Source organism: Heptranchias perlo, chromosome 3, assembly GCF_035084215.1.
Source record: "Heptranchias perlo isolate sHepPer1 chromosome 3, sHepPer1.hap1, whole genome shotgun sequence".
NCBI lineage: Eukaryota > Metazoa > Chordata > Chondrichthyes > Hexanchiformes > Hexanchidae > Heptranchias > Heptranchias perlo.
In genome coordinates this window covers 13,466,291-13,494,006 of record NC_090327.1, presented here as the reverse complement: position 1 = coordinate 13,494,006, position 27,716 = coordinate 13,466,291, and the positions used below count along the sequence as shown (strand labels likewise).

Below are 27,716 nucleotides of genomic sequence, written 5' to 3'. Positions count from 1 at the left end.
TCATGGTAAGTCCAGAGTGAAAAGCACATCTGGCTAGATGAGAAGGACACTACTAGCTGGCCACATTCTTTGAAAGAGCTCAGCACATGTTCACATGCATGCAGAGCTCCACAACCAGCCACAATGTGCAGCTTTTTTTGGAAAAAGTTAGCTCACATGTGGCAACATCTGCTTTTGTATATTGAAAAGAATCAATACTAAATTTGAAGTGCTCAGCAGATAGAATAAACCACCGATTAGTTTTTAAAACCACCTTCGTATCAGTTTAGAGTGGCACTCTAATTGCTGCAAATCCAGGTGTGAGAAGGCTGCATGAAGGGGGCCTCACAGCTCCCAGCTTTCGTACATTTGGAAGTAAAATAAGGACCCAATTCCCAAGATATGCTGTCATTATTTAATTACGGTGAAAGTAACAGTCTATCCACAACCTTTGCTGTCTGAAGACTTCTATTAGATACAATAACTTGCATTTACCTAGCACCTTTATTGTAGAAAACAGTCTCGAGTGCTTCAGAGTTATGATCAGACAACAAAAGATGCTGATCTGAAGGAGGAGTGATCAAAAGCTTGGTTAGAGGTGGGTTTTAAGAAGGGTCTTGAAAGGGTGCATCATCTACAAGATGCACTGCAGCAATTCGCCAAGGCTTCTTCGACAGCACCTCCCAAACCAGTGACCTCTACCACCTAGAAGGACAAGGGCAGCAGGCGCATGGGAACACTACCTGTACGTTCCCCTCCAAATCACACACCATCCTGACCTGAAATATATCGCCAATCCTTCATCGTCACTGGAACTCCCTACCTAACAGCACTGTGGGAGTACCTTCACCACACAAACTGCAGTGGTTCAAGCCAGTGGCTCACCACCAACTTCTCAAGGGCAATTAGGGATGGGCAATAAATGCTGGTCTTGCCAGTGATGCCCACGTCCCATGAACGAATAAAAAGAAACTGGAGAAGCTTGGATTGTTCTTAGAATAGAGAAGGTTAAGGGGATTTGATAGAGATGTTCAAAATCATGAAGAGTTTTGACAGAGTAAATAAGGAGAAACTGTTTCCAATGGCAGAAAGGTCAGTAACCAGAGGACACAGATTTAAGGTAATCGGCAGAAGAGCCAGAGGTGACATGAGGAAACATTTTTTTAATGCAGCGAGTAAAGGTGATCTGGAATGCACTGCCTGAAAGGGTGGCGGAAGCAGATTCAATAATATGGGTAGAACTGAAAAATAAGAAGGGAGAGGTCACTTTGATAGGATTGTACTACAGACCCCCAAATAGTCAACGGGAAATTGAGGAGCAAATATGTAAGGAGATTACAGACAGCTGCAAGAAAAATAGGGTGGTAATAGTAGGGGACTTTAACTTTGCCAACATTGACTGGGACAGCCATAGCATTAGGGGCTTGGATGGAGAGAAATTTGTTGAGTGTATTCAGGAGGAATTTCTCAATCAATATGTGGATGGCCCGACTAGAGAGGGGGCAAAACTTGACCTCCTCTTGGGAAATAAGGAAGGGCAGGTGACAGAAGTGTTAGTGAGGGATCACTTTGGGACCAGTGAACATAATTCCATTAGTTTTAAGATAGCTATGGAGAATGATAGGTCTGGCCCAAAAGTTAAAATCCTAAATTGGGGAAAGGCCAATTTTGATGGTATTAGACAGGAACTTTCAGAAGTTGATTGGGAGAGTCTGTTGGCAGGCAAAGGGACATCTGGTAAGTGGGAGGCCTTCAAAAGTGTGTTAACCAGGGTTCAGGTAAGCACATTCCTTATAAAGTGAAGGGCAAGGCTGGTAGAAGTAGGGAACCTTGGATGACTCGGGAGATTGAGGCCCTCGTCAAAAAGAAGAAGGAGGCATATGACATGCATAGGCAGCTGGGATCAAGTGGATCCCTGGAAGAGTATAGAGATCGCCAGAGTAGAGTTAAGAGAGAAGTCAGGAGGGCAAAAAGGGGACATGAGATTGCTTTGGCAGATAAGGCAAAGGAGAATCCAAAGAGCTTCTACAAATACATAAAGGGCAAAAGAGTAACTAGGGAGAGAGTAGGGCCTCTTAAGGATCAACAAGGTCATCTATGTGCGGAACCACAAGAGATGGGTGAGATCCTAAATGAATATTTCACATCGGTATTTACGGTTGAGAAAGGCATGGATGTTAGGGAACTTGGGGAAATAAATAGTGATGTCTTGAGAAGTGTACATATTACAGAGAGGGAGGTGCTGGAAGTCTTAACGCGCATCAAGGTAGATAAATCGCCGGGACCTGATGAAGTGTATCCCAGGACATTATGGGAGGTTAGGGAGGAAATTGCGGGTCCCCTAGCAGAGATATTTGAATCATCGACAGCTACAGGTGAGGTGCCTGAAGATTGGAGGGTAGCAAATGTTGTGCAGGGAAAAGCCTGGGAACTACAGACCGTGAGCCTGACATCTGTAGTGGGTAAGTTGTTAGAGGGTATTCTGAGAGACAGGATCTACAGGCATTTGGAGAGGCAGGGACTGATTAGGAACAGTCAGCATGGTAATCTGTGAGAGGAAAGTCATGTCTCACGAATTTGATTGAGTTTTTTGAAGGGGTAACCAAGAAGATAGATGAGGGCTGTGCAGTAGACGTGGTCTACATGGACTTTAGCAAAGCCTTTGACAAGGTACCGCATGGTAGGTTGTTACATAAGGTTAGATCTCATGGGATCCAAGGTGAGGTAGCCAATTGGATACAAAATTGGATTGACAGCAGAAGACAGAGGGTGGTTGTAGAGGGTTGTTTTTCAAACTGGAGGCCTGTGACCAGCGGTGTGCCTCAGGGATCGGTGCTGGGTCCGCTGTTATTTGTTATTTATATTAATGATTTGGATGAGAATTTAGGAGGCATGGTTAGTAAGTTTGCAGATGACACCAAGATTGGTGGCATTGTGGACAGTGAAGAAGGTTATCTAGGATTGCAACGGGATCTTGATAAATTGGGCCAGTGGGCCGATGAATGGCAGATGGAGTTTAATTTAGATAAATGTGAGGTGATGCATTTTGGTAGATCGAATCAGACCAGGACCTACTCCGTTAATGGTAGGGCATTGGGGAGAGTTATAGAACAAAGAGATCTAGGAGTACAGGTTCATAGCTCCTTGAAAGTGGAGTCACAGGTGGATAGGGTGGTGAAGAAGGCATTCAGCATGCTTGGTTTCATTGGTCAGAACATTGAATACAGGAGTTGGGATGTCTTGTTGAAGTTGTACAAGACATTAGTTAGACCACACTTGGAATACTGTGTACAGTTCTGGTCACCCTATTATAGAAAGGATATTATTAAACTAGAAAGAGTGCAGAAAAGATTTACTAGGATGCTACCGGGACTTGATGGTTTGACTTATAGGGAGAGGTTGGATAGACTGAGACTTTTTTTCCCTGGAGAGTAGGAGGTTAAGGGGTGATCTTATAGAAGTCTATAAAATAATGAGGGGCATAGATAAGGTAGATAGTCAAAATCTTTTCCCAAAGGTAGGGGAGTCTATAACGAGGGGACATAGATTTAAGGTGAGAGGGGAGAGATACAAAAGGGTCCAGAGGGGCAATTTTTTCACTCAAAGGGTGGTGAGTGTCTGGAACGAGCTGCCAGAGGCAGTAGTAGAGGCGGGTACAATTTTGTCTTTTAAAAAGCATTTGGACAGTTACATGGGTAAGATGGGTATAGAGGGATATGGGCCAAGTGCAGGCAACTGGGACTAGCGTAGTGGTATAAACTGGGCGACATGGACATGTTGGGCCGAAGGGCCTGTTTCCATGTTGTAAACGTCTATGATTCTAATAACTTCCAAAAGGGAATTGGATAAATACTTGAAAAGGAGAAATTTACAGCGCTATGAGGAAAGAGCAAGAGAGTGGGACTAATTGGATAGCTCTTTCAAAGAGCTGGCATAGGCACGATGGACTGAATGGCCTCCTCCTGTGCTGTATTATTCTATGATTCTAAGGGGGAGAGGGAGGAGGAAAGGGGGTAAAGGGAGGGAATTCCAGAGCATGGGGCCCAGATGGCTGACGGCACAGCCTCCAATAGTGGGGCAAAGCAAAAGGAGTAATCATGAGGCCATGGTCAGAGGAAATTAGAGCTCTGGGGGTGTTCTAAAGCTGGGGGAAATTAAAAAGAAATAGGGAATGTCAAGGCCCAGAGGGATTTAAACACAAGGATGAAGGAGTTTAAATTGGAAGCACTGAGGGACTGGGAGACACGCACCTGCTACACAACTTACTGTGCCTCTTAACCTAGTGTAATTTGCAAACTTGGATAAACAACTTACTACTCCTTCATCAAAGTCATAAATACATTATATTATGTATAGAGCAGAGGACCCAGTACAGATCCTTGGTGGACACCATTTGTCATATCCCACCAATCAAAGAATGTTCACTTTATCTCTACTCTCTCCGACCTCTCAACCAATTACCAACCCATGTCACAAAGCTATCTCCAATTCTGAGCACTCTCATTTTGCCAGGAATTGGAGGAGACAGAAGAAAAGGGTCCAAGAGGCGCCAAGAGACAAGGGAGAAAGCAGTAATCGACTTTGATCTGGAGCGACAGCCAAAATGTACACGTGAATGGACACAGGAGGTTTAGGTTACGTAGGAATAGCAGAAATTAGGACAAAAACCACTATCCATTTTGCGTCTGCTTGATCCTTTCTATTAAAAGTTACATTGCGATTGTGTGCATCAGTATCCCATTTCTACAAGATATTGATGGCACATAGGCAAACTGACACGATCTTTATTTGTGTGTAAAAGTGCTGGATGAGGTCCTCTGTGTTCTCAGCAGCATTTTTTGTCCCGAATTAATGCTTAAATATTAGTAGGAGGTTTTTTTTGAATGATAAAATGAAAGATGCACAAAATTAACATTAAAGCCAGTTGTACCTATATTTTCATTACATAAGCTAAAAATCAGTTAAACAAAAGTCAGCTACAACTACATAGAACCATAGTATTTCTTAGCACCTATGATTAATCTCAGTCTACACGACCACGTAGTCTAGAATTAGCACTATAAACGTACCTTCTCCATTATCCCATTGGGAGCACCCAGTGCTCCATTCAGCTTTCTGTTGTTCATGAAACTGCCAGTCTTTTGAGGAGTCCTGCCATATCTCAAATGCACTTTCATCTGGATACACAGGTGATAAGTAAGCAGCAGCAAGAGGTGGGCCTGAACCTGCATTTGAGATCTGATCAACATTATCCACATTTCCTGTAACAGATGTCTGGCCTACTGCTGTGTATCCACAAGGTCCATCTCTAAGACCCAAGTCATTATCACCACCAGGTGAGTAGGTAATCTGCGAAAGACGGAAAGGAGTGCCTTGGACAGTAGAAAGTAACTGGTCATCTGTGGTAGTATTGCCACCCACAGAGCGAAAATATACAGAATCCAGCTCCATTTCATCATTCCCACTAGTATCCATAGCATCCTGTGAAACAAAAATAAAAATGTTAAAGATTTGTGCAACTGAGCCAAAGCCTAAAACATAGCAGCGTAAATATTATATCTGAAGCAAAATAATGCCACTACATGCACTCACATTTCACACTGCCCCTTTAGCTAAATGAGATGGCTAATTCTTAATGTAAAAGCAATCCAGCAGGATTTTGTAACATCTACTCCAACAATTTCGCCCATTTAGCAAATAGACTATACCGAATTGTTTCTGTACTGGTATCCTGTGAACATTTAACAGAACTGGGCGACAATTATTTAGCCCACTGCACTTTCCCTTCTTTCTGGGTTCAATCCATCCCAGATTGTTGGGATGTGTTTCTCTAATATTTGTAAGGATCCTCTGTGAAATTACTTTGCATAGACTCAATCCAGTTCTAACTAGCACAAATCTGCAACAAAATTGCTACTCATTATTGACTGTCTTACTCAAAGATCATAAAGGAAGCGAGTGGCCTTGGAGGGAGTGCAGCGTAGGTTTACTAGAATGATACCCAGACTTCAAGGGTTAAGTTACAAGGAGAGATTACACAAATTGGGGTTGTATTCTCTAGAGTTTCGAAGGTTAAGGGGTGATCTGATCGAAGTTTATAAGATATAAAGGGGAACGGATAGGGTGGATAGAGAGAAACTATTTCCGCTGGTTGGGGATTCTAGGAGTAGGGGGCAGTCTAAAAATTAGAGCCAGACCTTTCAGGAGCGAGATTAGAAAACATTTCTACACACAAAGGGTGGTAGAAGTTTGGAACTCTCTTCCACAAACGGCAATTGATACTAGCTCAATGGCTAAATTTAAATCTGAGATAGATAGCTTTTTGGCAATCAAAAGTATTAAGGGATATGGGCCAACGGCGGGTATACGGAGTTAGATCACAGATCAGCCATGATCTTATCAAATGGCGGAGCAGGCACGAGGGGCTGGATGGCCTACTCCTGTTCCTATGAGTGTATGAGAGGTAAAGTGCTCTTTAGAGGGTGAGGACAAGACACACTGGGAAACGAAAAGGAAGACCTGACGCTACTTCTAGCCTGTACTGAACTGAAATGGGAGTGCTTTATTGGATGGAGGTTGTGGTGGAAGCTGGACGATGTATATTCTTTCCAAAAAGCAACAGTTCAATCGAATTAAAAGTGGCTAAACCACCTACTCTTGTTCCCATGTATTTTAAAACTGCAAAATTATACAACCTTTCTTTCATTCTGGGCGACATGAACCTCCAACTTAAAACTGCCCAGCTCTCAACTAACTGGCTTGCTTGCCTTGCTCACCTCAATCAGCCTCACCCTCCATATTGATTTCCCCCATCAACAATCATGCCACCCCCTACACCATCCTCTCATCATCACAAGTGATAGAGACCGAGGGCTCTCTCCAACTACTTCCTCATCTCCCTTCTCCCAGACATCCCCCTCTCTATTCCAAAACTTTCCACCGTTAGTTTTTCCCAGCAGTGGAAATTATCAGACATGATGTCACTTCAGGTAGGCAGAAATTCCAAAGTGATTTAAACATTATAGCAATCATTGCCTTTGAAGGGACTTTACTTACTAAAGCTTCTTGTCGATGAGCTGAACTTCTTTTGGAGGATAACTGAAGGGCTGTTCCAGGAACAGTAGTAATGACTTTTCCATTGCCTACTGGGCCTAAACGACCCTCTGTCTAAAAGAAAAGAAGTTAACTACAGTATAGGAAGTGATATGTAAATACAAAATGCATGTTATAATTATGTAAATTTATTCATCACTGCTTCTCAAATATATAGATGCAGTATAGAGTTCAGCAATAAGTTTTTAGAATAGAAAGGAGATGGAAAACAGTAATCTTATTTTATTAGCTTTCTTACCTCATTCTGACCAGGAATAAACTCCCTATTCCCTTGTAATGGAAGTGCACTGTATGCTTGGTCTTGTCCAGCTATATTTCTATCCACTATTCTGAGGCCTCTCAAATTATCATATGTTGTAGTATTAGAAGGAATAGTTGCCATACTATCATTGTCATCTTCTTCTCCAGCTATATTTCTGTCCACTATTTCACTTCCCCACCGATCATCATAGATTGTAGAATTAGAAGGAATAGTTGACACACCATCATTTCCATCTTCTTCATTCCCACTACTACCATCCCCTCCACCACCTCCATCACCTGTAACATTAATACACATTTTTAACTGTTAAAACATAGTGTAAATTGATGCGCAAACACCAGTAGTTTATACAGAATAAGCTGCGTAGTGGGTCATCTAACACCAGTGCCACCATTGTCTAAGCTGCTACTCTGCTACATATACTAGTTTTATATCTTAAAAACAGTTCAAGGTTATTTGCCAAGGATCACCTTTGCAGGCAGAAATTGCAATAGGTAGAAGTAGTAGCAGCACTACATCAGCCTCAGCACCACTGTTGTAGGGAGAGAAAAATGAATCAGGTTTTCCTGCTGGAAGTGTAGACACTGGGTGACGGCAGGATCAGGCTTGTCTGTGATGACCTCACAGTCTGAATCACCTGTTCATGCATGGCAACGCGAGGGTTGCTACTACCTGTGGAACCATACCCCAGCAGTATCTTCAGATGCAGAGTAGAAAACTGGTGGAACAGAATAAAAGACTATCTCCAGAAACATGGTCTGGGAGTCCCAAAATATGCCAACAATTAAAGAGCTTTAAGCAGTTGGTCATTACCAGAGTCTAATGTGGCCACTATAACAGATGACAGCAAATTAATTTCAGCACCCCAAGGCAAGGATGCATATCTTTGCTGCCAAAGGCTGACAGATGGCCTGCCTTCAGACTACCAAAGGATAAAAATAACAGTGTCTCTAGCATGACACCCCCATTTAATTTGGGGTCTCCAAAAGAGATGCATCTGTTGTAAATGGCCGCTTGTCATTCTTTATTCTTTGCTTCCTGGACACCCAAATTATTCCTCTCAACCAACTCATCTCTGCCGTTAGAATTTTTTTACTTTACTTTTCTCATATTCCAACACTCATTTGTATAATATAGGGATAACCATCGCTCCAGAAACACACACCTTCATTTTTAGTCAAAATACTTCTTGCCTTTCACATCCTGCTTAATCGTCCAAATGCAGCAGAAGCAAGTCCAATTGTTCTTTTGATGTCTTCTTCACTATTCCCATTCTGATACTAACCCACCAAGGTATACAACTTTTATACCTGTTCAATTGCATCCCCTACAATTGTAATATGTACATCTTCCAGATGCTTCCCATGACCCATGTTGTCTTATTGTTAACCTAATCAAAATGTTCTATTCTCCACATACAACTTCAGTTAGTTTACACAAATCTGTTTTAGATGTTGCTCGAAGTTCAATGTCATCAGCAAATCTGAGACTATTTAAAATCTTGCCACATATTGAGACTTCTCCAATATCATCTTTTAGTGCAAGGTTCATTACTAAATTAAATAAATCAGGTGACAAGGTGCTTCCTTGTCTCACCCCAACTGTTGATATGAACTATACCATTAGTTTCCTATCCACTAACAGCACTCAGGGACTTGTTGGAGATGTTTTCTTTCAGTCTGACACGTTTCTCAGGAATACCACACAGTCTCAAGACAAGCCATATCCTTTTTGCGCCATACATTGTCAAAGACGTGCTTAAAAGCAACGAAGTTGTTGTAACAATTGATGTGTTTTATAAATTTCTCCGAAACCTGTCTTATCACAAACAGTTGATCTATATGTCATCCTGGTCTAAAACCAGCTTGTTCTTCATGCAATACCACTTCTATGTATCTTTTCATTCTCCTCTGCAGTGTCTTCGTCAATATTTTTCCAGGTGCGTTCATTAAGCTGATTCCTCTAATTGCTGCATTTGCTAGTCTCCTTTTTTTTTTGAAGGTTGGTACTATCGCCACTCCCCAGTCTTCAGGTGCTCGTTCCTCTTCACAAATTTTGTTAAACAGCCTTTGCATCACTTTCACAGTATGTTGCTCACCCTCCTACAACAACTCTGCAGTTATATTATCGATACCAGGAGCCTTGTTCTTTTTCAAACTATCAATAGAAATCTTTACTTTGTCTTCCAAAAAATCCAGCACCAACTCCTTCATTTGTTCAGGGCAGTTTCTCCAGAACTTGTTCATCCACCATCCTCTGTACACTGTATAGATCTTCAGAATATTCTTTTCACCACTTGGTCTTCGCCTGTTTGTCCTCAATTATCTGACCATTTCAGACTTTCACCGTAGCTATTTTAAGTTTGTAAGATTCACTTAGTTCTCTTATCTTCCAATACAGCCCCTGTGTTTATTCCTTTCCAGGGATGACACGGTAAATTTTATGAATGCATGCTCCATTAGCTTAGTGGATAGAACGGCACGGGGAGAGGGCAGGAGTGGGTGCAAATTCCCACTACGTGCCCCCTATTGGATGAGATGTCACACAGGGAGCACTCGCTTGTAAAAATTTACTCCCATTTTTAAGAGGGGGATGCACATGGGACATAAATCTCTGAAGGGTGGCTCAGCAAAAAAAAGGTTTGAGAACCTCTGTGCTAAGCCCTCTGCAGGTGCCTACCAGATGAAGTCAAATGCTACAACTGCAACTAGGTGGTCAGTACCTGGAGGCAAAGCACTTAAAAAAAAAAAGCACTGGTGTACCGATCAATACCCAGAAAGAGATCAATTCGTTTTCATCTGCTTAAGCCTAGAGATTAAAATCACACAGGCACAATTAGAAATTTGACCAGAGCTGGTACCGAAACCCAAATGTGGGACAGATTAGTGACAGATGCGAGAGCCAATTTGAACCAAAAGAACTCTTGATGCTTGCTCTCCAAATGTGAAGACAAAAAGACACCTTGAATGCCCATGGAAATGCTACTAATAAACTAATGCTTCCCAATTTGACCCAAGAATAGAAAACTTCATTGTGCAGCTAGAGCCCAAGGTTTCCAAACATAGCTTAGTTCAATAAAACAAGCTAACTCTCCAATGATCCAGATGATGACATTGAGCCTTGCATCAAGTTTTTTTAAAGAAATCTCAAAAATGCTAAGGAGTTCATCTGAAAAATAAAAATCCCTTTGACTAGCCAGCCAGTCACAAGGTTAAGGTACTGTAAAGCAAACCCCATTAAATTCTTCAAATTAAAGCTGAAACTCTCTACCAAAAACACTTAAGCAAAGATTACCTGCACACAAAAAAAATGAATAAAACGGTTATAGAAACAAGTGTTAAAACAAGATTGACAACTGGAGACGAGCTTTCAACAGAAAAGAGGGGTAAGGAAAGCAAAACATACTTAGAATGAGGCTCCTCACCTTTGGCTGAGAACCATTGTATGAAAACTGAATAAAAGATTTTAAAATACTGTTAGCAGCAGTCTTACATGCAATAATAAATAATGTGCTTACCTACAACTGGTGAGCTTATGACCTGACCCTCTGCTGATCTTCTGAATTCAAATCCAATGTCATTAAGTTCATCAAGTGGTCCAATGGACTCATCAGAGCTACCACCTTCCAATCCTGGCCGAAAGCTGAGACGATTGCTCTCTCCAAGCTGCATTGCAAATGCATATAGTAAGTTGACAATTAGTGTTTTGAAGATTCCTACATTGTTTAGTAAGCAAATGCACAGCTTGCTGTATTATTGCAATATGTAAATAAAAAACATGCATTTTCAATTCCCATTTTGTGTTAAGATAACCTCTCTCAGCCAGGGCAGCACTGCATGTATATGAACACCAGGCAAAGACAGGATTATGCTCACCTATGACATCTTGTACAGTTGAATAACCTATCAGTACTTACTGTTTGGACTCACAAAAGATAGGGAACTTGGGTACAGTACCAGAAGGCTGGCAGTGCTCTTTAAACTATATCTTAACACGAAACATCAAGTTCAGGAGAAGAGTGGAGAAATCCTCCATGTTAAGATGCATAAATCATGACAGATAAAATGCATTCTGCAAGATTAACCTGAATTAACATTAAACTACTCATTTAATTTACGCAAGAATATATTGGGGTTGGCATGTAGGATACATATTTGTTTTTATGATATTTTTCCCCCCTATAACAATCTTTTCTCTTGAAGGAGTGAATCCTTACAGGAGCCCTGCAGTGTAAGTGGTCATTATACACACTACTGTTGACAGAAAACGTCAGCTTGCTCTTACGAAACAGCCAAGCCCCAGACTGTTCTCACTTGAAGTGTCACAAGTCAATTTTCTGGTGGGTGGACATATCCTGCACCTCCACTCCCAAAAACAGTCTTTTTCTTCCATTATTCAACTCCCTTCAGAAATCTCTAAAGGCACCACTGAGTGAGGTGACAGGGTATATTTGAAATTTTAGTCGGTCCCAATTCAAAAAGTTTGAGAACTACGGTTCTAGGGTTTTAGCTTTGGGTATCTAGAGTTGCTACACAGAGAATGTTTTTCAGTTTAACTAAATGGTGGTAGTAACTCTGAAAACATGCTGGAAATGTGGCAATTTTAACACTGAGTGTGCACCAGTGCAACTGCAACATACGAATCCAGGCTTATAGTCTTCTGAATGAGTACAAGTGGTGATGTGACTGATGTGAAGTTGTGTTTTAAATTTTATTTCAATTTTTAAGCATTATTAGACTGTGAGGAAAAACTTTTTTTACACTGCGAGTGGTTAGGATCTGGAATGTATTGCCCCAGGGGGTGGTGGTGGCAGATTCAATCATGGCCTTCAAAAGCGAACTGGATAAGTACTTGAAAGGAAAAAATCTGCAAGGCTACGGGGAAAGGGCGGGGAAGTGGGACTAGCTGGATTGCTCTTGCGTAGAGCCGGCGCGGACTCGATGGGCCAAATGGCCTCCTTCCGTGCTGTAAACTTTCTTTCTATGATGCCCACATATGCCCAATTACAGTAGGGACCCCTGGATAGCAACTACAATTGGGAATCCTGGCCAATTTTTCACATCCTTAATTAAGGGGAGCTGGCACCAATTGTAGCACCTTACCACTGCTGAGCAAACCCAGCACAGGCTAGAGGTCAGAACTGGGTCCTTCCTGAAGTATAGTGATTTGCTACTTACTAGCAAGCATGATTAAACCATTTGTTTTAATAGAAATTTAGGATAAAACCAATTCACTATGTTGAATTTAATTCTTAGATTGCAAACAGACTTGAGACAAAAGACCGTCTTCCCATTGCAGCTTTTTAATTGAAGAGTCTTTAGTCCATACCCCAGGATGCTGAACCAAACATGAATAAATAAAATTACTCAAATGTCAGAAGAGGCTTTATTAATTGTACTAACCCTACACTTCAATGAATTTGAATAGAAATACATTTTTCAAATATAGTTCTGTTTACTATGCTTTATTTCCCCTATATTCTCATTATTTTGGCTTTCTTTATACTTTTATATATAATCTATTCTTGTGTCCTTTTTCTCTAGAAGGTAGACGGTTTTATTTTAAAACCCTTTACTTAGCTGTATTCTGCTGACTTCCTGCTCCTAACATTTTGGAATTGGTAACTTATTAAAATGGGATTCAAGTCGCTGGCCCCAAAAGTTAATTTCTTTCAGCCAATCAAAAGCCTTAAAGCTAAAGACTGACATGGTCATACCTAGTGTTTTATATGTAAAAACATGGAATTCAACATCTGCTGACAAGTAAGTACGCTCACTGCTGTTCCACAGAAGCCAATTTTTTTTTTTATTCGTTCATGGGATGTGGGGGTCACTGGCAAGGCCGGCATTTATTGCCCATCCCTAATTGCCCTCGAGAAGGTGGTGGTGAGCCGCCTTCTTGAACCGCTGCAGTCCGTGTGGTGAAGGTTCTCCCACAGTGCTGTTAGGAAGGGAGTTCCAGGATTTTGACCCAGCGACGATGAAGGAACGGCGATATATTTCCAGTCACTCTCACCTCACCTCTGGAATTCAGCTCCTTTGTCCATGTTTGGACCAAGGCTGTAATGAGGGCTGGAGCCGAGTGGTCCTGGCGGAACCCAAACTGATTGGTTATTGGTGAGTAAGTGCCGCTTGATAGCACTGTCGACGACACCTTCCAACACCTTGCTGATGATTGAAAGTAGACCGATGGGGCGGTAATTGGCCGGATTGGATTTGTCCTGCTTTTTGTGGACAGGACATACCTGGACAATCTTCCACATTGTCGGGTAGATGCCAGTGTTGCAGGCGCGGCTAGTTCTGGAGCACAAGTCTTCAGCACTGCAGCCGGGATGTTGTCGGGGCCCATGGCCTTTGCTGAATCCAATGCACTCAGCTGTTTCTTGATATCACGTGGAGTGAATCGAATTGGCTGAAGACTGGCTTCTGTGATGGTGGGGATATTGGAAGGAGGCTGCGATGGATCATCTACTCGGCACTTCTGGCTAAAGATGGTTGCAACCGCTTCAGCCTCGTCTTTTGCACTCATGTGCTGGACTCTGCCATCATTGAGGATGGGGATGTTTGCAGAGCCTCCTCCTCCCGTTAGTTGTTTAATTGTCCACCATCATTCACGACTGGATGTGGCAGGACTGCAGAGCTTTGATCTGATCCGTTAGTTGTGGAATCGCCTCGTTCTGTCTATAGCACATTGCTTCCGCTGTTTAGCATGCACGTAGTCCTGAGTTGTAGCTTCACCAGGTTGGTACCTCATTTTTAGGTACGCCTGGTGCTGCTCCTGGCATGCTCTTCTACACTCCTCATTGAACCAGGGTTGATCCCCTGGCTTGTTGGTAATGGTAGAGTGAGGAATATGTCGGGCCATGAGGTTACAGATTGTGCTGGAATACAATTCTGCTGCTGCTGATGGCCCACAGTGCCTCACGGATGCCCAGTTTTGAGCTGCTAGATCGGTTCTGAATCCATCCCATTTAGTATGGTGGTACTGCCACACAACACGTTGGATGGTCTCCTCAGTGTGAAGACGGGACTTCGTCTCCACGAGGACTGTGCGGTGGTCACTCCTACCAATACTGTCATGGACAGATGCATTTGTGACAGGTAGGTTGGTGAGGACGAGGTCAAGTAGGTTTTTTCCTCGTGTTGGTTCGCTCACCACAGGCCCAGTCTGGCAGCTATGTCCTTTAGGACTCGGCCAGCTCGGTCAGTAGTGGTGCTACCGAGCCACTCTTGATGATGGACATTGAAGTCCCCCAGCCAGAGTACATTCTGTGCCCTTGCTACCCTCAGTGCTTCCTCCAAGTGGTGTTCAACATGGAGGAGGACTGATTCATCAGCTGAGGAAAGGCGGTACGTGGTAATCAGCAGGAGGTTTCCTTGCCCATGTTTGACCTGATGCAATGAGATTTCATGGGGTCCAGAGTCAATGTTGAGGACTCCCTCCTGACTGCATATCACTGTACCGCCACCTCTGGTCGGTCTGTCCTGACGGTGGGACAGGACATACCCAGGGATGGTGATGGAAGAGTCTGGGACGTTGGCTGAAAAGGTATGATTCTGTGAGTATGGCTATGTCAGGCTGTTGCTTGACTCGTCTGTGGGACAGCTCTCCCAATTTTGGCACAAGTCCCCAGACGTTAGTGAGGAGGACTTTGCAGGGTCGACTGGGCTTGGTTTGCCTTTGTCGTGTCCGGTGCCTAGTGGTCCGATGCCGGGTGGTCCGTCTGGTTTTATTCTTATTGTGACTTTTTTTAAGCGAGATTTTACAACTGAGTGGCTTGCTAGGCCATTTCAGAGGGCAATTAAGAATCAACCACATTGCTGTGGGTCTGGAGTCACGTATAGGCCAGACCGGGTAAGGACAGCAGGTTTCCTTCCCTGAAGGACATTAGTGAACCAGATGGGTTTTTACAACAATCCGGTAGTTTCATGGCCACCATTACTGATACTAGTATTTTAATTCCAGATTTTATTTAATTAATTGAATTTAATTAATTGAATTTAATTTCCCCAGCTGCTGTGGTGGGATTTGAACTCATGACTCTGGATTATTAGTCCAGGCCTCTGGATTACTAGTCCAGTAACATAACCACTATGCTACTGTACCCTCGAGGTTAATACTTAATCACTATCAATTCAATTTTTTGCAACTTCAAACAAAGTAGCTGCAGAAATATGCACAAAACAACTTCAAATAGTTTCACCTTTTCCACATTAACAAATCTCAAAAACAAGTTTTATTAGAAGTATGATTCAACATACATACCAAATGCCTTGTTGCACTACACAACAGCAATTGTCCTTGCAAAGCACTCTGTTGCTGGACAGCCTCCAATTCATCTTCTGTATCCTCATCACTTGACGGTGCAGAATCCATTCCAGTGGCTGCTTGTCGAACAGGAGGCATCTGAAAGTTATCCTACAACATTGCAAATAACCCTTTAAATTGCCAAATAATTTTTTAAAAATTAAAATGACATATTATTGTTCATTTTCACATACAAACAATAGAATTAAAAGTCTTTAGGAAGACAGACACATTACTGGAATGTGTAACATTTACCTGAGGAAGGAGGAAGCCTCCGAAAGCTTGTGAATTTAAAATAAAATTGCTGGACTATAACTTGGTGTTGTAAAATTGTTTACAATTACTGGAATGAGCAGATAATTGAAAGATTCAATTTAATGTGGTTACAGGTGAGATAATACATTTTGAGAAGAAAATGCTGGAAGATGTGGAAGAACAGAGATACCTAGGCGTTCTAATATATAATTCTCTGAAAGCAAGATTATAAGCAGACAAGGCCATAAAAAATACCAATAGTATTTTGGGTTTTATAAACAGGGACAGAGTACAAGAGTGATGATAAATTTGTAAAAACATTGGTTAGGCCACAGTTGGAGTACTGTCTGCAGTTTTGGGTGCCCTGTATTAGAAAGGGCATTAAAGCTATGGCGAGCATTCAGCATACATTGAGTGGGATGATGCCAAGGATAGGAAACCATACTTATGAGGAGAAACTTGAGATACTGAGACTATTTTCACCATAGCAGAGAAGGCTGAGCGGAGATTTAATAGAGGCTTTTAAAATTACGAAAGATTTTGATAGGATGAATAAGGAAAGATTATTTCCTCTGGTTGGGGAGAAAGTGACAAAATTCTGCATTATGTTTCCACAACTAAAAGTGTGCAAATTCCAAGGGATAAAACTGCAAATCAATTATACAAGTATCCATAAGGAAAGCATGATACTCAACAACTTTACACAGACTACCATTAGAAGATATGTGGGTAATACTTCTAAATGTTAATTCAAACGTGTTAGTGGAATTTTGGTCCATTGTAGTGGTACTTTTTGCTGTAGTTATATTTAAACAGTACAAGCCAGGTGTCATCACAGTGCTTGTGGTATTGGTGGCACTAGGTCAAGATGACACATTAAGAACAGACCCCCAAGAGGTTTTAATTTAATTGTGAAGTATAAGGATGTGCCATTAACTGGCAAAATATCAGTAAGATTTATTAAAATTTGCATTAACGACATCCCAGAATACTTAGGGTAGAACAGAGTGCTAGGTGCAACTACTGCAGTGAAAATTAGAATATACTTAAACTGCATGTGGGATTTCTATTCAAGCTGCTCTCACTTGTGGAACATGGAATTTATCCCACTTGCCAATGTGATCACATGCTGTTCTGGGCCACATGTCTGTGTATTCTTACCCATAAGATATTTAAATAATTACTTCAAAATATCTACAGTTTAGTTAATTTCAAAATTAGCAACATGGGCAGACAAGAGATTTAAACACTTGCTGAACGGAGACATTTCCTACCTCATCATAATCTAGTGGCTGTAAAGGACCTTTGTCTAATTTCCCCGAACTGGAATCCAATTCATGTTCATTGATCCCCTAAAACAGTAAAAATAGATCTAGAATTCTTGTTTCAAAATCTTCTAATTTTTATGTGCAAAAAAGTGGTTTAACACAGATCTTTTCACAATCAAGATGGAAGCAATTTATGACACAGGGTTGGATTATAAAGAATCCTCAAACACAAAAAAATTACAGAACCAATACATCACACACTACCAAAAGTTTACAGAATCACAGCACAAGGGAGTGGAGCAATTTGAAGAACACCATGTCAAAAGGAACGCAGTGCCAAAGCATGCTAGAGTAAATATTGACTTATTTATCTATTACAAATCTCCTGTATCAGAGAGGTGCTTTTAACAAGATCATGATGATCCTTCTCGACCGCCTCCTGCAGTCCCCACCATCACAGATTTTATCCAATTCCATTCACTCAACAATTCAATTCAAATTTGGTTTCCTAAAAATTCACATTTGGGCCTTCTGAATTAGTTATATACAACGACATAAAAACGTTAGCATACAGATGTATCAACTTTATTTCGACATGACTAAAACAACCATTAATTTAAGCATCTATCCAGCCAAAGGTAGGGAAGGAAAAAAAAGAAGGGGGGGGGGGAAAAGAGTGGGGGGAGGTGGCAGTGCTGATTAAGGAAAATATTGTCATGCTGAAGAGATGTCCTTGAGGGTTCAAGGACAGAATCTATTTGGTTAGAGTTAAGAAACAATACAGGCGCCATTACACTACTGGGTGCATTCTATAGGCCACCAACTATTGGGAAGGATATAGAGGAGCAAATTTGCAGGGAATTTACAGAGGTGCAAGAACTATAGAGTAGTGATAATGGGGAACTTCAACTATCCTAATATAGATTGGGATAGTAATAGTGTAAAGGGCAAAGAGGAGGAATTTCTGAAGTATCTTCAGGAGAACTTTCTTGATCAGCGTGTTTTCGGCCCAATGAGGAAGGAGGCTTTGCTGGATCTAGTTCTGGGGAATGAAGTGGGTCAAGTGGAGCAAGTGTCAGTGGGAGAATATTTAGGGAACAGTGATCATAGTATCATAAGATTTAGATTAGTTATGGAAAAGGAGAAGGAGCAATCTAGAGTAAATGTACTTAATTGGAGGAGGGCCAATTTTAGTGGGTTGAGAATGGATTTGGCTCGGGTAAATTGGAATCAAAGATTGGCATGCATAACTGTAATCGAACAATAGGTGGCATTTAAAGAGGAGATGGTTCGTGTACAATCTGGACACATTCCCACAAGCAGGGGGGAAGGTAGGGGAACCAAAGCCAGAGCTCCCTGGATGACAAACAAGAGAGAGTAAGATGAAGCAGGAAAAGGGGGCATATGACAGATGTCAGGTTGATAATACAAGTGAGAACCATGCTGAATGTAGAAAGTTCAGAGGGGAAGTGAAAAAGGAAATAAGAGGGGCAAAGAGAGAATATATGAGAATAGACTGGCAGCTAACATAAAAGGGAATCCAAAAGTCTTCTATAGGCATATAAATACTAAACGGGCAGTAACAGGAGGGGTGGGGCCAATTAGGAACCAAAAAGATCTACTCATGGAGGCAGAGGGCATGGCTGAGGTACTAAATGAGTACTTTGCATCTGTCCTTACCAAGAAAGAAGATGCTGCCAAAGTAACTGTAAAGGAAGCTCATCACCACCTTCTCAAGGGCAATTAGGGATGGGCAATAAATGCTGGCCATGCCAGCGACGTCCACTCTCGTGAACGAATTTTTTAAAAAGTGCTTGAGATACTGGATGGGCTAAAAATTGATAAAGAAGAGGTACTAGAAAGGCTGGCTATGCTTAAAGTAGATAAGTCACCCGGTCTGGATGGGATGCATCCTAGGTTGCTGAGGGAATTAAGGGTGGAAATTGTAGAGGTGCTGGCTATAATCTTCCAATCCTCCTTAGATATGGGGGTGGTGCCAGAGGATTAGAGAATTGCAAATGTTACACCCTTGTTCAAAAAAGGGTGTATGGATAAACCCGGAAACTATAGGCCAGTCAATTTAACTTCAGTTGTGGAGAAGCTTTTAGAAACGATAATCTGGGACAAAATTAATAGTCACTTGGACAAGTGTGGATTAACAAACAAAAGCCAGCATGGATTTGTTAAAGGCAAATCGTGTTTAACTAACTTGGTTGAGTTTTTTGAGGAGGTAACAGAGGGTTGATGAGGCCAATGCGATTGATATTGTGTGTATGGACTTTCAAAAGGCGTTTGATAAGTGCCACTTAACAGGCTTGTCAGCAAAATTGAAGTCCATGGAAAAAAAGGGGCAGTGGGAGTACGGATACGAAATTGGCTAAGTGACAGGAAACAAACCGTAGTGGTGAACGGTTGTTTTTCAGACTGGAGGAAGGCATACAGTGGTGTTCCCCAGGGGTCGGTACTAGAACCACTGCTTTTTTGATATATATTAATGACTTGGATGTACAGGGCACAATTTCAAAATTTGCAGGTGACACAAAACTTGGAAGTGAAGTAAACAGTGAAGAGGATAGTGATAGACTTCAAGAGGACATAGACAGGCTGATGGAATGGGCGGACACATGGCAGATAAAATTTAACGTGAAGAAGTGCAAAGTGATACATTCTGGCACGAAGAATAAGGAGAGGCAATATAAACTAAATGGTACAAATTCTAAAGGGGGTGTAGGAACAGAGACGCCTGGGAGTATACGTGCACAAATCTTTGAAGGTGGCAGGACAGGTTGAAAAATCGGTTTAAAGTGCATACGAGATCCTGAGCTTTATAAATAGAGACATAGAGTACAATAGCTAGGAAGTTATGTTGAGCCTTTATAAAAACTGGTTTGGCCACAACTGGAGTAGTGTGTCCAATTCTGGGCACTGCACTTTCAGAAGGATGTGAAGGCCTTAGAGAGGGTGCAGAAAAGATTTACTAGAATGGTTCCAGGGTTGAGGGACTTCAGTTATGTGGATAGACTGGAGAAGCTGGGGTTCTTCTCATTTAGAGCAGGGAAGGTTAATAAGAGGTTTGATAGAAGTGTTCAAAATCATGAAGGGTTTAGATAAAATAAATAAAGAGAAACTGTTCCCATTGGCGGAATCAGAGGACACAGATTTATTTTAGACGATTGGCAAAAAAAAAAGGCGACATGAGGAAAAACTTTTTTTTTTTTAAACACAGCAAGTAGTTATGATCTAGAATGCACTGCCTAAAAGGGTGGTGGAAGGAGATTCAATCGTGGCTTTCAAAAAGGAATTTAATACTTGAAGGGAAAAAATTTGCAGAGCTACAGGGAATGAGCGGGGGAATGGGACTAACTGGATTGCTCTTTCAAAGAGTCGGCACGGGCGCAATAGGCTGAATGGCCTCATTCTGTGCTGCAACTGTTCTATGATGCTATGATTTTGAATATAGAAATTAGAATTCAAGATAATGCTAGTGAATTTGAACTTTTGTGGCGCCAGTTTTTAGGCAAATGAGCTCTGCAGAAAATTTGGGCGTAAGTTCTCGTTGGCAAAATCTGTACAGAAACTGGCATGAATTACTCCATAAATGTGATCCAGGAAACTCCAGGCCTGTACAACATCTAAACTTTTAACCAAAGGTGGAAAAAGCAAACAGTGAAAATGATGACAATCAGAAAAACTCCAGTTCCTCTGGGATAGGTGCTCCTGATGATTCACACAAGCACAAATAAAGGGAGCTATAATGGTGCATCTGGAAAGCATTGAAAGCAAATTAAAATTTTACATGTACTGTTATACTTGATGAAACCCTAGGCATTGATATGTGGTGTATTGGCATAACTGTTGAGTTTTACCTGGAGCCCACTGGCTGAAGTATTACTGGATACTTGAAGTACAGCATGGACTTCGGGGAGTTCTTGTCCTTCAATGTGACCCCTCTGCATTCCTGGTGGTACCAATTGTTTGAAGTAAGCTTCTAGTCTGTCATCCCGAAATGCCTCAGCATCAAACTCATCGTCTGTTATAATTGAGGCATCATAAAAAAAAATTTTGAGTAAGTGAAAAAAATCTGAACCTGCAATGAGCATCTTAAATGATATCATGAAGGGTTTTGATAGTTTCTCCTTATTTACTGTTTCCACTGGCAGAAGGGCTGGTAACCAGAGGATACAGATTTACGGTAATTGGCAAAAGAGCCAGAGATGAGATGAGGAGAATTATTTTTTATTTTAAACAGAGTGAGTTATTATGATCTGGAATACACTGCCTGAAAGGGTGATGGAAGGAGATTCAATAGTAATTTTCAAAAGGGAATTGGAAAGTACTTGAAGGGAAAAAAATTGCAGGGCTATGAGGAAAGTGCAAGGGAGTGGGACCAATTTGACAGCTCTTTCAAAGAGCTAGCTCAGGCACAATGGTCCAAATGGCCTTCTTCTGCGCTGTAAGATTCTATGATATTCCAATATTAAGTTCAAAAGGAATAATAATTCTCCTTTTTTCTTTGAATTAAGAAAATAAGTTCGTGCCATTTAAAAATGTTTTAAAAAATCCTGCTGCACTGAACAAAAACTTTAAATAGGCAATATTAAACCCACAAAGATCAACTGGCTTATTTTTTTTTAAATGGTTCATGCATATTATATTGTATTCCACAAAGTTCATCTTATGCTTAACTACAGTACTATTACTCATTGGGGAAACAGGATAACATCACTGTGCACTGTACCTGTAGACTGGTCTTCCAAACTTGCCAGTGACAAGAGTTTTTCATCTTCTAACAAACTAGCTAGACTGTCACTGTATAGCCTTGTGCCCAAATCCTCATCTGTTAGTTCTGTGGCAGGGCTGTTCTCGGGTTCCCTTGTGCTATCAACCTGGTGGGTTTACAAGCAAACTATTACAAATTCAGGATTAGTACCAATAAATGCACAGAGTGAAAGGCTAATAAGCCTTGTATCTAGCTACCAAGTTCATTTAAAAAGAGTGTTAGAGATAAACAGACAAGTGTACTTTCCACAAGTAAAGTGGGTGCAGCAAAATTTGACATTCCTTTTCTAAGTAGAGACATTAAAATGAAACTTAAAAAGAGGCAGGACAATCTAGTGCTAATAATACAAAAGAAATTCAAGCAGAGTATAAAAGATAGGAGGGGAAACAAAAAAAAGGTATTGTACTATGAAGACAGGGAACAAAGGAAATGTGTACAGGATTTTATAAATAATTAAAGGGTAAAATAATTAAAGGGTAAACTTGATTGAGAAAAAAGGAAATCTTATGGCGGATCAAGGAATCGCAGAGAAACTAAATGAGTACTTTTTTTTACAAAAAGTGTGATAGCAGAAGTGAAAAGGTACAAGAACAGCAGGTAGAGAAATTTAGATAGGATAAAAAAAACATTAAGATGGGACGTGGTCCTAATACCCCACCAGAGGACACCACTGCTTATGTTCCTCCAGTCTGAAAAACATCCATTGATGATCCTACTCTGCATTGTCCATTAACCAACTTCCTATCCCTGTAGCCACATTCCCTTTAATACCATGCACCTTAATTTCAATCTAACTTTAAAATAGCAGAAATATAGGGGTGCAATACGAAATTTTGGAAAGTGCGAGGACAAGTTGATGAAATGGAAAAAAAACAGATGCTAGGTTTTATGAATTGGGCCATAAGTACAGAAAGAGAAAGGCAACGCTAAACCTAACATATTTTGTATAGAACAATGCTTCCTTTTTTGGGCACCCTACTTTAAGAAGGACGGCAAGGCCATATAGAAGGCACAGAAGAGATTTACTAAGTAATGAAAGGCACGAAAGGTTTCTGTCACGAGGAGAGACTGGAGATACTGGGGCTCTTTTCATTAGAAAGAGCAGACGAGGTTGAATAGAAGGGTTCAAAATTGTGCAGAGCGTCAATAAGGTGAATTGGAAAAAAAAAACTGTTTCCACTGGTTGGTGATTCTTTAATGAGAGGTCATAAATTGATTTTTTTTAAAAAAATGAACAGCAGGTTAGGGGCCTTTTTAAAAACAAAAAGGAGGGTTGTTAGGATATGGAATGCTCTACTAGGAACAGTATTGGAAGCTGAATCCATAATAGCTTTTAAGAGGGAAGTGGATAAATATTTGAAAATGAAAAATAATTAGAAGGGTATAGGGAAAGGACAAGGAAATGGGAGGCAGATAGAAGTAGAGAGCCAGCACAGGTATGATAGGCCGAATGCCCTCTTTCTGTGTTGAAAAATTAGATGAATCCAGGCATAGATTAAGAATTCTACAGTTTTCATCAAATGGATAGTTAATGCTAATGCCTGCGCTTGAAGAGGCTTCAATTCAAAGTTAGAGTTGGAGGAACGCAGAGTTCCCAGAGGGTTGTAGGGCTGGAGGAGGTTGCAGAAATATGGAGGAGCAAGGCCTTGAAGGGATTAGAACATGAGAATGAGAATTTTAAAGTCGAGGCGTTGCTAGACGAGCAGCCAAAATAGGTCGAGGAGTACATGGATGAATGGGACTTGGTGCAAGTTAGAGAAGATTCAAGGCCATAGAGCAGTGTAGCGATTTGGGTAAAGATAAACAGAGCGTATCAGGAAGGGATCGAGAGTTTAACGGTAACAGTGCATCATTGACTAAGGTCAAATCAGGGAAAAATAGTAAAAAGTTAAAATTAAAAGCACTTTACCGGAATGCACGAAGCATTCGTAACAAGATAGACGAATTAATGGCACAAAGAGATAAACGGGTTTGATCTAGTAACCATTATGGAGAAGTGGTTACAAGATGACCAAGATTGGGAACTAAATATTCCAGGGTACTTGACTTTTAGAAAAGACAGACAATGGAAAAGGAGGAGGGGGTAGCACTGATAATAAAGGATGACAAAGACAGTACTGAGAAAGGATCTTGGCTCAGAAGATCAGGAAGTAGAATCAGTACGGGTGGAGATGATAAATAACAAGCGGCAGAAAACACTGGTGGGAGTAGCTTATAGTCCCCCTAACAGTAGCGATACTGTTGGACAGAGCATAAATCAAGAAATAAGAGGAGCTTGTAACAAAGGTAATGCAATAATCGTGGGGGACTTCAATCTTCATATAGACTGGGCAAATCAAATTGGCAAAAGTAGTTTGGAGGACGAGTTCATGGAATGCATTTGAGACAGGTTTCTGGAACAATACGTCGTGGGACAGGCTATTTTAGATCTTGTCTTGTGTAATGACACAGGGTAAATTAGTAACCTGAGTGAGGGATAGTCTGGGACAGAATGATCATAATAGGATAGAATTTCACATCGAGTTCGAGTGCGATGTACTTAAGTCCGAAACTAGAGTCTTAAACTTAAACAAAGCCAATTACATAGGTGTGAGGGGCGAGTTGGCTGAGGGAGATTGGGAAATTAGATTAAAAGATATGATGGTAGATAAGCAATAGCAAATATTTAAAGAAATATTTCATAATTCTCAACAAATATACATTCCATTGAGGAATAAAAACTCCACGGGAAAAGTGATCCATCCATGGCTAACTGAAGAAGTTAAGGATAGTATTTAATTAAAAGAAGAGGCTTATAATGTCGCCAAGAGTAGTAATCCTGAGGATCGGGAGAGTTTTAGAAACCAGCAACAGTTGACCAAAAAATTGATGGAGGGAGAAAATAGGAGTAAACTAGCAAGAAATATAAAAACAGATTGTAAGAGCTTCTACAAGTATGCAAAAAGTAAAATGTGGGTCCCTTAGAAGCCGAGACAAGAGAAATTATAATGGGGAATAAGGAAATGGCAGCGACGTTAAACAAATATTTTGTAACTGTCTTCACTGTAGAAGACACAAAAAATATACTAGAGAAATGGTGGGGAACCAAGGGTCTGTGAGAGTGATGAACTTAAAGTATTTAATATTAGTAAAGAAAAAGTACTGGAGAAATTAATGGGACTAAAAGCCGACAAATCCCCTGGATCTGCTGGCCTACATCCTAGGGTTTTAAAAGATGTGGCTGCAGAGATAGTGGTTGTATTGGTTGTGACCTTCCAAAATTCTGTAGATTCTCGAACAGTCCCAGTAGATTAGAAGGTAGCAAATATAACACCACTATTCAAGAAAGGAGGGAGGAAGAAAACAGGGAACTACAAGACAGTTAGCTTGACATCAGTCGTGAGAAAAATGCTGGAATCTATTATTAAGGACGTGGTAACAGGGCACTCAGAAAATCATAATATGATTAGGCAGAGTCAACATGGTTTTATGAAAGGGAAATCATGTTTGACGAATCTATTAGAGTTTTTTGAGGATGCAACTAGCAGGGTAGATAAAGGGGAGCCAGTGGATTTAGTATATTTGCAATTACATCCTTCCTGTAATGTGGTGACCAGAACTGTACACAGTCCTCAAGCTACGGCCTAACTAGTGTTTTATACAGTTCCAGCATTACCTCCCTACTGCCTCGGCTAATAAAGGAAAGGTTGTCCTATGAGGAGAGATCGAGTAGAATGGACCTATATTCTCTGGAGTTTATTAGAATGATGTGGAGATGCCGGTGATGGACTGGGGTTGACAATTGTAAACAATTTTACAACACCAAGTTATAGTCCAACCTGAGGAAGGAGGAAGCCTCCGAAAGCTTGTGGAATTTAAAATAAATTTGTTGGACTATAACTTGGTGTTGTAAAATTGTTTACAATTTATTAGAATGAGAGGTGATCTCATTGAAACATATAAGATTCTGAGAGGGCTTGACAGGGTAGATGCTGAGAGGCTGTTTCCCCTAGCTGGAGCGTCTAGAACTAGGGGACATGGTCTCAGGATAAAGGGTCAGCCATTTAGGACTGAGATGAGAAATTTATTCACTCGGAGGGTTGTGAATCTTTGGAATTCTCTACCCAAGAGGGCTGTGGATGCTCAGGCGTTGAGTATATTCAAGACTTAGATTGATAGATTTTTGGATATTAAGGAAATCAAGGGATATGGAGATCGGGCGGGAAAGTGGAGTTGAGGTAGAAGATTAACCGTGACCTTATTGAATGGCGGGGCGGGCTCGAGGGGACGTATGGCCTACTCCTGCTCCTATTTCTTATGTTCTTATGGATACAGGAAGTAGAAGTTCAACATCACGAAAGCCCTTATCCTGAGCACTCAAACTGTTCCTAGTACATCAGAAGACAGAGTAAGCATCTGTTGCTTAATTAAAAACATAAATGTGGGTACAGTAATTGTCAACTGAAATCAAACCAGCTCAGGTAGACCTGAAGAGCAAGTCAAAAGCAATATACTACGGATTCTGGAAATCAAATAAAAACAGAAAATGCTGGAAAAGTTCAGCAAGTCAAGCAGCATCTGTGGAGAAAGAAACAGTTAATGTTTCAGATCGAAGGCCTTTCGTCAGAACTGTTATGATGAAAGGTCTTCGACCTGAAATGTTAACTCTGTTTCTTTCTCCACAGATGCTGCCTGACTTGCTGAGCTTTTCCAGCATTTTCTGTTTTTAATCCTGAATAGCAAATGTTGGCCAAAGGATATGATTACCAAGTAAAACTCTCTCAAAAGCTTTTTAAAATTATTCCCATTACTATTACTTGAAATTCAAAATATGCTGGAAACAAAATTTGAGTGCCTGATCAGTTTTTTTTTTAAAAGTGCACTTTTCAGAACCAGGCTTTTATTTGGTGTATGGATTCAAACCATGTTGCTGGTTTCTTAAGAGGGGCTGTGTCCCTGGACCAAGACTACTCCCTCCTTTAACAACCCCACCTCACAGGATACAGCATACATTGTATTCATATATGTAGTTCGAAGATGCAAAAATATTTCATTTGCAAGACTGTTCTCATGCATCTCTGATTATTTTTTTTAAATGAGTATAAGCACCAGCACTTTGGATTTCTGCAAGCCCTTAAACTAATTTCTAAATAAACTTCATCAAATCTGTATGTCCAAGTCAACAGTCCACCCTCAATCAACACTACCATGAAACTGATGAATTGGTCACTTATCTTATTGCTGGGGTGCAACCTTGTGGAATGTAAAATGGCTGCTTCATTTGCCTATGTAGCAGTGACTACACGCCAAAAATAATTCACTGGCTGTGAAAAATACTATATAATGCAAATTCTCTTTTTCTTTCCATACTTGTGGAATTACTGTTAGCAATGCAAGTGAAGTTTCTAATGAACTCAAACAACTCTCTGTACACTATCTGCTACCACAGTTATCAATGCTCTTTGTGCCACAATGCAATTTATAATTCAGTTTCAACACAATGAATTTTTCATTTAGGTTTAGACCAGGGGTGTCAAACATATGGCCTGCGGAACAGTTCCACCCTGCCCGCGGAGTGCTGTGTCAAGTCTCCCAGGCACTGCGGCGTTAAATTTCGTGCCGTAGTAACGCTCCTCCCCTCCTACGTGATATCAGCACCCCCTCCTGCCGGCACAGACATCCAGCCACACCCCTCTGCTCGGGAGTGACCGGAAATGGGTCACCTGTGAGGAGCAGTTTGTGGAGGGAAGAGAGACACTGAGCGGAAGAGGGG

General features: G+C 41.0%; 1 protein-coding gene across 4 annotated transcripts in view; it reads right to left on the bottom strand.

Moving 5' to 3' along the window:
* Positions 1-27,716, bottom strand: part of cep192 (centrosomal protein 192) — a 142,468-nt gene that overhangs the window by 98,956 nt on the left and 15,796 nt on the right. For all 4 annotated transcript variants that reach the window (XM_067978190.1, XM_067978197.1, XM_067978187.1 and 1 more), the window contains 8 exons: positions 21,923-22,070; positions 21,051-21,214; positions 17,191-17,268; positions 15,620-15,772; positions 10,872-11,019; positions 7,331-7,632; positions 7,036-7,146; positions 5,049-5,460 (listed from right to left, as the gene is read on the bottom strand). In XM_067978190.1, the coding sequence (XP_067834291.1) occupies positions 5,049-5,460; positions 7,036-7,146; positions 7,331-7,632; positions 10,872-11,019; positions 15,620-15,772; positions 17,191-17,268; positions 21,051-21,214; positions 21,923-22,070 (1,516 nt within the window). The remainder of the gene's footprint in view (positions 1-5,048; positions 5,461-7,035; positions 7,147-7,330; positions 7,633-10,871; positions 11,020-15,619; positions 15,773-17,190; positions 17,269-21,050; positions 21,215-21,922; positions 22,071-27,716) is intronic.